Source organism: Archocentrus centrarchus (assembly GCF_007364275.1).
Source record: "Archocentrus centrarchus isolate MPI-CPG fArcCen1 chromosome 18 unlocalized genomic scaffold, fArcCen1 scaffold_23_ctg1, whole genome shotgun sequence".
In the NCBI taxonomy this organism is placed as follows: Eukaryota; Metazoa; Chordata; class Actinopteri; order Cichliformes; family Cichlidae; genus Archocentrus; species Archocentrus centrarchus.
Window position 1 is genome coordinate 6273321 of NW_022060145.1, and position 10316 is coordinate 6283636.

The 10316-nt window shown below is 40.8% G+C and overlaps 1 protein-coding gene across 1 annotated transcript; it reads right to left on the reverse strand.

The window, feature by feature from the left end:
- Positions 1–3835: 3835 nt before the first annotated feature.
- LOC115775043 (uncharacterized) lies at positions 3836–6655 on the reverse strand. The gene is made up of 7 exons (XM_030722486.1): positions 6551–6655; positions 5508–5798; positions 5181–5242; positions 5019–5081; positions 4751–4895; positions 4441–4483; positions 3836–3990 (listed from the first exon to the last, which is right to left on the reverse strand). The coding sequence occupies exons 1-7, from the start codon at positions 6554–6556 to the stop codon at positions 3836–3838; spliced, it is 765 nt and encodes a 254-aa protein (XP_030578346.1). The 5' UTR covers positions 6557–6655.
- Positions 6656–10316: the final 3661 nt, after the last annotated feature.

Genomic DNA, 10316 nt, shown 5'->3' on the forward strand with positions numbered 1-10316 from the left:
ACTAGTCAAAAATTCCTTTAAGATATCTCCAAATGAATTACAGATATCTTGAATTGTCTGGCTTTTATATTTAAGATATCTTAAATCAACATGTATAATTTTCATTCCACTTCACAATTGTATACCACTTTGTGTTGGTCTTGAACATTAAATTCCAGGGAAATATATTTATGTTTGTGGTTGTAATGTGACAAAATATGGAAAAGTTCAAGGGGTATGAATACTTTTGCAAATCAAAGTATCTTGTGGTGGAACACAAGTGCCACAGAGCCACTGATATTATTGTATAAACCATGTATTACACAGATTTAAAACCATTTATTACACTTCAAACAGGATGTTTAGTAAAATATTTATTCATTTAAGGCTGCCTAATGTTTTGGTCTTTGTTCGTTCTTGTTGGCGTCACCCACAGACCTTACAGAAGAAGGTTACGGGGGTCTGCTCTGCTGTCTGTCACAAAAGCGGCACATTCTGCACTAGGAACTAATGTCAGTCTGCAGCACCTGTGCCCAAGTAGATACTGACTTTTCATTTTTCGTGCTGGAAGAAGACGATGTGGAGGACGCTGAAGACAAAACTGATCAGGACAGCAGCAGTCCCGACCTGTGTGAGGAAGAGATGTAGTCCGGATTTTGGAAAGTTGCTTTTCATCCTAAGGCGCAGCTACAGTACTACTGACTCTTTTTCCTTTTGTAACTTTTCATTTGATGGTTGAGCATCACAGTACATATTATACATATGTAGTGAAAACCTGTATTTTGCACGACAAGCCTGTCTTCTCAGTACTCCACACTTGAGTCTGTCTGCCTTCAGCAAAACTTTGGTTTTGGTCCTGCTATTTGTTAGCTAGCTGATTAGCCCACAGGTGCTGTTAAGGTGCATTAATCTTTTCTGTCTGCACACAAACGTTGCAGGTACGCAGGACAAAATCCTTCACTCTGTTGAAAGGTAAAAAAACTCAACCTGTAGGTATCAACACTTGTAAACCTATTGGTCTATATTGTCAAGGCAATTATGTGTTTGATGTCACAAAGTGGTGTCTGTTACTGTCCATGCTTGTGATGTGTTAAAAACATAGTGCTGTGTGCGTCATGACAAATAAAAATAACATGTAATAAGTCTTGTGTGTTTTTGGTTTGTCTCTTTTTGTTTGTTTCTGAAAAGCAAAGGCAATGTTGTCTCCAATTTGGATGTGTTTTATATTGTCCTGTGGTCTCAAAGTTTATGGAGTCATTTCACTTGGGCGCAGGCTTTAGGTTAGTTGTTCACCTTATTTAAGGAAGGCTTTACGGACGCAGGTGTAGAGAATTAGAGCCAGGAGGAAGCCACACAGTTGTTCAACATTGTGGTTGTTGGTTCTTAGGGTTATACCATGTTTTTAAGTCTGTTTAGAGCTAATTTTTTTATCTCTTCATCATGCACTCAAGTTTTTATCGATGTTTTTAAGCTTTAGATAAAAATAAAGTGTTGGATGCTGCAGACTCAGTTTTTTCACCACAACACAATGGAAATGGCTTCAGATTCTCTCGAATGGCCTTTTGGTGGTTGGATCAGCACTACAGACATGTTTGCCTCTTATGCTTTAGGTATGATGCTAAACAGGGATGAAGCCAACTTCTAGTTGACTGTCTAAACCTGTGAGGAATTTTATTTAAAAGAAGATTCATGTCCACTCATGCTATCTAAAGTCATTAACAATCAAACATTCTGTCTTTCACATACAGGTGCCTCAGTGTAGTATGTTCAATGCCAATTATATATTTTTGAAAAATGTTGATTTTCTAATGTGTTACTTATATAATTGTTCTCACACAATTGCCCAGGCAGAAGAAAAAAACGTGTTTAATATTGTTAAAAGAAAAGAAGAAAAAGACGTTATGATAGCAGGTTAGGGTTACATGATATCCAAGGTTATACCTTTAGCAAAGGCCTTTATCAGAAATTTAAGAGCAACTGAGTTAACATTTGATCAATAAAATCCAGTTAATTATCTTAGTTATTGCTTCTGAAGCAAACCAGGGCACAAAGATGAGACTTTTTTATATAATATTCAGCATGAACGGCGTGCGCTGTACAGTTTCAGCAATCTGTGACTCAGCAGATATATGAGATGTTCAAAAACAATTCGAGATGATGATTTACAGCAGTGGAAACTGGATGGATTTTAAAGAAGAAAAGATTTATAACATTTTAACTTTAAAATCAGTCTGCATTGTCTTTATGTGGGTTTTGTAAAAGATTTCATGCAGATTTCAGTAAATGCAGGATATGATTGTGGGCACGTGCCATAACATTTTTGGCTGTCTGCCATCAATAGGCTGCTTTCCATTTCAAACTGAAGTGCGCCTGCTGTTCTTTCTGTTAGGAAAAGGCATTCCTAGCCTGGGATTGCTGTAAAATTAAAGAGTTTAGTTTGATTTTTGATGGGCATGCATTTTGTAGAAGAGTAGTGCTATACTGAAGATGATTTCACATTATCGTTCTTGTTCCTCAGTTTGTATGAACAGCCACTCATGTTATGAGAAATTGACAGTGAGAGCTGCAATTAACCACTAAATCCAAAATCAAACCCAATCTGTAATTTGAATACAAATTCATATGCTAAACATAACAAGTGCACTTCTTCAACTTACTACTTTTCTTGCTAAGGATTATGGGAAATGTATTTCTTGCTAGTAGTGACCTGCAAAAACCTCATCTCTAAGAATATCCCTCCATTCTCGGCTGTCATAAATATCAGCAATTCTTATAGGCTAAGCTAACCCTGTTGAGCTTTAGCAACAAGACTAAAGAACAGAGAGTCAAAAGAATAAATTGGCAATTTAAATTGTTCAGTGAAAGATAACATTTTTTATTGTTCTTACAATAAGAACATGACATGTACACGTACAGGTACTGTGACAGAGGACAGGAAAGAGAAGTGGAAGAAGGTAGAGTCAGAGAAAACAGAGAAGCCAAAAAGGTGGATGCAGGAAACTTAGGGAAGAGGAGGATGAAGGAGGAGATGGACACAGGAAGAGTCTGGGAGGACCCATGAGGAGATGGGAGGGTCCACTTTGGTCACAGCCTCGCTGTTCAGTTGCCAGGGTCACTTTTAGGAAAAGAAGATCAAAACAACACATATGTGTTAAATTATATTCATTCATTCTCTTCCACTTATCCTGTTCAGGGTCACAGGGGGGTTGGAGCCTTTCCCAGCTGACCTGTACAGGTCACCAGCTTGTCACAGGGCTAACACAGAGAGAGACAATCATTTCCACTGACACTCACACCTCTGGGCAATTTAGAATCACCAATCACCTACACCCAGTAACTGCACTCCCACTGTCTTTGGACTGTGGGAGGAAACCAGAGTACCCGGACAAAGCCCACGCAGACACGGGGAGAACATGCAAACTCCACATAGAAAGGCCCGGGCCAAGGTGGATTCGAACCCACAACTTGTAGCTGTGAGACAACAGTGCTAACCACCACACCACCATGCCACTAAAATACTCTTATATAATAATATATTATATATGTCAAGGAGCCTGTCCTTCTTTGAAAAATGACCACATAGGTCGTTTCTGCAGGCCCGTTATTACGACCACTACCTACGTTTTAAAATAACGCGCCCTCTAGAGAGCTTGTAAATAATGTCTCATGTCTAAAGTGTGTCGTCACTCATCACCTTTGACCTTTGTAATCAATCGCTGAATAAATGAAAAAAGTAGCATATTTCAAGACGCCTGTAGGGGCGCTCGTTTTTGACACGCTCATATTGGTCGTATTTGAGGGTCTACAGAAATGACCGATACTGTTGTTTGTATTGGAGGACTTAAGTCTACTGAATTCACAGAGGAACATACACAGAGGAGGGATCTGTCGGCCTCATCAGTGACAGAAGATCAATGGCCGTGGGTTTGCAGAACTCAAGTTCACAGGCCACTGATGGGGATGATGGTGAATATGCAAGTGAAGCCAGGCTTATTTTGTGTTGTGTAGATTCTGCAACACAAACAAAAATGCAGTGAGTCTCCTGAGACTTTTGCAAACACCTTCAAGACAAGATGTTGATTCTTAAACCTGCAGTGAGCAACAGTTGATGGAAATATTGAATAAATTTGATATGAAAGTCAGAACGAGGTCAGTTCTGTACGTCATTTGTGTTGTTTTGGAGGACGATTGTTTTGTGATGGTGCTAAAATTGACAGTGTTGTGAAATAACGCTGACCTTCACCTGAAGGTCCGAGTGAGCAAGCTTCTCTTATTTTAACTTGAATGTTCAGAGTCACTCAAACTGCTAAACAAGTGAGGCTTAAAAATATGTCACAAATATATTTGTGCACAGAATTTACAGTCTTTGATCTGATCCAGTAAGATTCTATTTGTGTCTGGTTTTCATCACATTTCACATGGGAAAAAAAATCCCTGTGATTCCCAGAAATCTGCTCTCACCTGTGCTGCAGGTGGACCCGTGGCTTCTCTTCCTCTTTTTGCCCTAAAAACAAACACATCAGACATTTCATGAGCTGATACAAGTTGTGCAGTGACAGCGTTTCATCAGCTTCAGTGCAGTAATGTGGACACGTATGACTTCTATGTTTTCACTTTGGACATTTATTTATTTGGCCTGCTGGTCTTTTGACAGCACCTCCACTGTGGACAGAACACACTGCCAGCATCTACACTGCTACTACACATAAGTACAGGACTATAGTGTAAAACATTAACAGATGCATAAATCTATTTAGAGTTACACACTTACCCTCTCTCCCACAACCGCATTTGCTGCTGCGCACCCATTTGTGTTCTCCTTTGGCCTCTGCTCCTTCAAAAGGAGCATCAAGTCATTTGGAGACTTCTCAATGTATGGTTGGCGCTCTTCCTGCTCATCCTGATGCTTTCTCTTTCTACACGCATAAAACACAGAGTAAGAGTACATGTTACCACTGTGTACAACTGTGAGGAAACCATTTCAAAAGCATGAGCCAGTCCCACTCAAAAAAAGTCTGAAAGCAGCAGAGCAAACTTACTTTGGAGTGGGTGTGTTGAGTGGAGCAGCAGTTGAGGTGAAGTCCTCCACAAACACACCGTTCCTACACCGATACAGAGAGACAGATATAAAATAAGAGAGTTTATGAAGATGCAGATGTTCAGCAGCTGTGTTCACTCATGTGTTTGTGTGGTTTACTTACATTACTCTGACAGGACTCAGGTACTGCAGCATACTGACGGGAATCTGGAGTGTGTTGTTACACTGGAAACACAAAAACCACAGAACAGGTGATCACACAAGATTCAATAGTATCATCTATCCACCAGATTGAATTTGAATTATGACTCATTGGCAGTGATTAAACTTACTGATCAGCAAAGCGTCACAGCACAGTTATACACGGGTCAAATACAAGGAAGGTGACAGCAGACTTTTTGCTTTCATTTGGTCTGAAGCATCCAACAGTTTTAAGTACCTTTATCAGTAAAAGTCTAATGACACCTGTCACTACCTCTGCATGTCTCACCTGTCCCTGGCTGACTGTCCCTGGCTGACTATACAGCTGAGCTGACTCTGTGGTGGGGGGAGCAGTCATTTGCAGAGTGTGCTGCACAAATGCAGGAGGACTGTCTGCTGCTGGCTGAGGGGAGGCGGGTGGCTCAGCAGGGAAACAAGGTGGAGGTGGAGGACTTAGAACAAAGAGGTTGTTTATGACTCCCTCGAGCATGGAATCGAGCTCTGCACACTCATATTCTTGCCTCATTTTGACAATGAGATCCATGTCAACGACATAGCGGGGCTCCGTGTGCTGTTTGTCCTAACAAAAGAATGACAAAGTCTGTCTGGGATCCTGTGGCAAACACTCATAGGAGGTTTGGATCCTCTTACAATGGGACTAACATCTTATACATCCCACAGAACTAAACTACAGCCAAGTATTCTTATTTATATTCACTTCCTATGTTCACTTGTCACCCCTTTTTTATTATATATAATCTTTATTAATTTATTCATACTAACTAGGTACATGAGTATTTATACTTTGATTTGATTCAACAAATTTCCTTTCTTTTGAGTTCAGCTTCAGCTCAACCAGCTACAACATTAATCCAAATACTGACATCTATGATTTGGTAACTGATTAAACTAAACTATATTGCAGAGGGAAATATTGTTCAGTTATTTAACAGCTGAGTAACAAGTTTCTCTGCAGATTAAAGTTTTACAGGCATTCCTGTGACAAATTAATACAATACGATCATTAGAGATGAAATCATCCCACAAGTTGATTGATTTTTACCAACAGTGTACTGTGCAACATAAGCTGCTGCTGTACGTATATTTTCCTGATAATACTGCACTTTTTGTTCGATTCTATTCAAATATATTCAATATTTTCTTCTTTTAATTTCTTAAAATGATGCAAATGAGACTTCATTTGCTGCTCGATCACACAGCATGTCAAAAATTCAAACTGAACTTTCTACACTTTGTGTTCAAGATGAAGGCAAAGAGCCAAGGACAAGATTTAACCTAAATGACCTTAAAACTGCCTGTGTAAGTACTTACCAACATACTTCAGAGATGTTTCTGTCCTGTACTGTAAAACGTTACTCAAAAAAACTGCTTGCTGGTGTAGCTCTCGAAAGTTTGTGTTCACACGCTGACGTTGCTTGGTGAAGTGAATCATTTAAACCTAAAGAATCTCTCTTTAATATCATGTTCTATAGAATGTTGCAGAGTAACTACATGGCAACATCACTTCTGAACATTCCATTTTGCTCCTTTGTGTTTCCAGCATCTCCTCTGGGACCCCAGGGCAGTTGGTGGCTCTCCACTGAGCCCACAGTACACATCAGAATACTAATAGAAACCAAGAAGTAAAATGAAATAAGCAAAAGGAGAAAAAGTTGTTTTAGAATTATAAGCATGGACAGAAAACAGTCATCCGAAATCTTAATATTTGTTTTCTATTTATTTATTGAGTGGGTGGGTTGAGTGTATAACTGTTTCCTGTTTTTACTATAATGATGGATAGTGTGTTCTGCAAACTCTCACACAAAACACTGATGTACTAGCAAAGCAGGCAGTAAGTCTGAACATCAGACTCTTCACATTTCTCACCTCTTCAAAAATCCTAAAACATCTTTCATGCGCTGTGAGTTCACTTTGCTCTGCAACCTTGTGCAGGGGAAGGTGGCCACTTTAATCTAGCTGTGCATTATTTAGTCATTTCATTAGTAAAATTACATCATAGTTTACACAGTGCATAGGGATTAAGAGAGCGATGAGCAGTCAGGTGCTGCTAATCAAATATGCTGATGAATTGATCATCAGTAAGTGTGATCACCTCTAGAAAAGCAGACATTTCTGCAGTTTGCTGGTCTGTAGCATTCAGGTGTGTTACCACAATGCCACAGTCTTCCCAGGAGTGGACGTCCCAGCAAATTCACTCCAACCTCAGATTGTGCAACGCTCCGAGAAACTGCCAAAACTCAAGAGCTCCATCTCAGACTCTACAGGCCTCAGTTTATTACATTTTGGAACTCAACATTCAGCCTGGTAAAAGGTTTGTCTTCTGTTTGTTACACCAGCAGATGGAGTAACAGATGACAGACCCTTTAGGTCCGTTTAGTCAGACCTGGTCTGGGTGCTTCTTGGGCCGATCGCAGCAGGAGAGTTCCCAGCAAAGATCAACAGGTGTCAGCCTGTGAGATCGAAGCTTTTAAGGACAGGACATGGGCAGTTTTTTATTGATGGTCCATGGAGAGTGTTTTCCTTATGACTGTTTTAATTATTTGTTGTGTTTTCCTATTAAAGTTTGTATTTAACTTTGTGTCTTTACACTTGAACCTTTATGTAAGACAGTCAAATTCCTTTCTGTCCTTTGGCACATATGCAAAATAGTTCAAATAGTTACCTTGTGTTGTAAATTGTCTGCTGGTTTATTTCATTCCTTTCGGGACACTAGCAGGACATTTTAAGTAAGTAAGTAAGTAAGTAAGTAAAATTCATTTATATTGCACCTTTCTAGATAAAATCACAAAGTGCTTCACAACAATTAAAAGAAAACAGTGATACACAGTCAAACACACAGAAACCGCTTGTTAAAAGCAAGCCTGTACAAATAAGTCTTGAACTGTTCTTTAAAAGATTCAGTAGAGTCCACAGATCTCAGGTGTGATGATTCCACAGTTTAGGAGCTGCAACCTCGAAAGCACAGTCTCCCTTAGTTTTTAGTCTAGAGCGAGGAACCACCAACAGATTTTGGTCAGAAGACCTCAGCGGTCTGTGCGTTATGTATGGGTGTAAGAGCTCACTAATGTATGCAGGCATTTGACCATGCAGAGCTCTGAAAGTGATCACCAAGACTGGAATCTGAAATTTATTGGAAGTCAGCGCAGAGATGACAAGACAGGTTTCACATGAGACCACTTAGGGGATCCTTTAAGTAGCCTCGCAGCAGCATTTTGGACCAACTGCAGGCAATCCAAAGATGATTTACTGAGACCAATGTACAGCAAATTACAGTAGTCCAATCGACAGGAGACAAAAGCAGGAATAATAATTTCCAATTCAGAATTGGACACCATTTGACTGAGGCAGGGAATATTTCGTAAATGAAAAAAGCAGGATCGCACAGGCTGTTAACATGTTTTTCATAGCTAAGAGCTTGGTCAAATGTATCACCTAGACGGAGACTATGCTGTAGTCACGCGAGACTTTGTGAATCTCGGCAGTATCGTTAATGGCGGCGTGACTCTATCAGCAAACATTTGCGTGATTAGCCTTTTTTTTTTTTTTGCCAATTTATAACTAGACAGGCTTAAAACTAAAAAATATAGGTAGTTTCTTAGCCTAACTTAAATTATTTTCAACAATCTGGAGGACGGTGAAGAGGACCTGGATAGTTTGCTGTGGTACATCGACGGGTGTTTTGAGCGAGTCGTCATGGGGAAAACAGACAAGACGCCGACTCCCTCCACCAGCAAAGGAACGCCGTCCACAAAAAGAAGCCGCCCAGAAGATTCCCCAGAGGCAACTTCGCCACCCACCACCAATATTGTGGACATTCTGGAGTCCATTAATAACAAATTGTCCAGCTTTGACGCCCGCTTGGCCCTGGTTGAAATCCTCCACAAGGAGTTTCAGGCCCTGCGGGAGTCAGTCGAGTTCAGCCAGCATCAGGTGGAAACACTGGCTGCTGAAAACGCTGTCCTCAGAGAGTCAGTGAATTCCCTCACCGAGGAAACGACCCGGCTCTCAGAAGAAAATAAGAAAATTAAAGAATCGATTATCGAGCTTCAGGCCCGCAGCATGAGAGAAAATCTTGTGTTTTCAGGTATCCCGGAGAAGGCAGAGGAGGACCCGGAGGCTACAGTGAAGGAATTTATCCAAACTCACCTGAAGCTCCCGGAGGACGCCGTGAAGACCATCGCCTTCCATAGAGTCCACCGCCTGGGAGGGAAGCGACCCGGAGCACGCAGACCCAGACCGATCGTGGCCAAATTCGAACACTTCAAAGAAAAAGAGCTGGTGAAGAGCCGTGGCAGGGAGCTGAGAGGGACGGACTTCAGTGTCAACGACCAGTTTCCAAAGGAGATTCTGGAGCGACGCAAGGCCCTATTCCCCATCCGGAAGAAGTTCATGCAGGGAGGCTCCCGGGCTGTCATCGCCGTGGACAAACTGTATGTGAACGGACAGCTTTACCGAGACAAAAACACCACGCCATGGCTCTGCTGATCGATCAGGTGATCTGTGTCCATATTAACGTTCTTTTCTGAGTTTTTTTTTCAACCATCTAAACAGTACCATTAAATAGTCTAAATCTGTCTAAGTAGTACCATTAACGCCGACGAGTCAGCATAGTACCGTGATCGTTTGTTTGTTTGTTTGTTCTGTTTTGTTTTCCCCTCATCTAATTTCATTCTTATGTCACTTAGGTCACTTTTTACACGTCTTTTTTCTTTCTGCACTCAGCAATATGTTTACGTCACTTACAATGCTACAGTTTACTACACTAACATACAGCGCAGATGCACACACACCAACATACAGCGCACATACACACGCACACATCAATATAAAGGGCACACGCCAACATACAGAACATATGTACACACACACACACATCTTTAGTGAGCACACAACAGTCCATCAGTTAGTTTAAATATGAGCACACTCAGATTTGTCTCATGGAATGCGCACGGGGCTGGTTCGAGGGAAAAGAGACTAAAAATTTTTAATCGGTTAAAAGACTTAAAAGCAGATGTTGTTTTTCTACAGGAGACACATGTGTCCAAAACATCTGTGCTCACTCTTTCCTCTCCACAGT

Excerpts from the sequence above, each read along its gene's own strand:
- LOC115775043 (XM_030722486.1), bottom strand. Across the intron at positions 5,082-5,180 it reads CTGAGTCCTGTCAGAGTAAT|GAACGGTGTGTTTGTGGAGG; the intron begins GTAAGTAAACCA and ends GTATCGGTGTAG. Across the intron at positions 4,896-5,018 it reads CTCAACACACCCACTCCAAA|AAAGAGAAAGCATCAGGATG; the intron begins GTAAGTTTGCTC and ends TTATGCGTGTAG.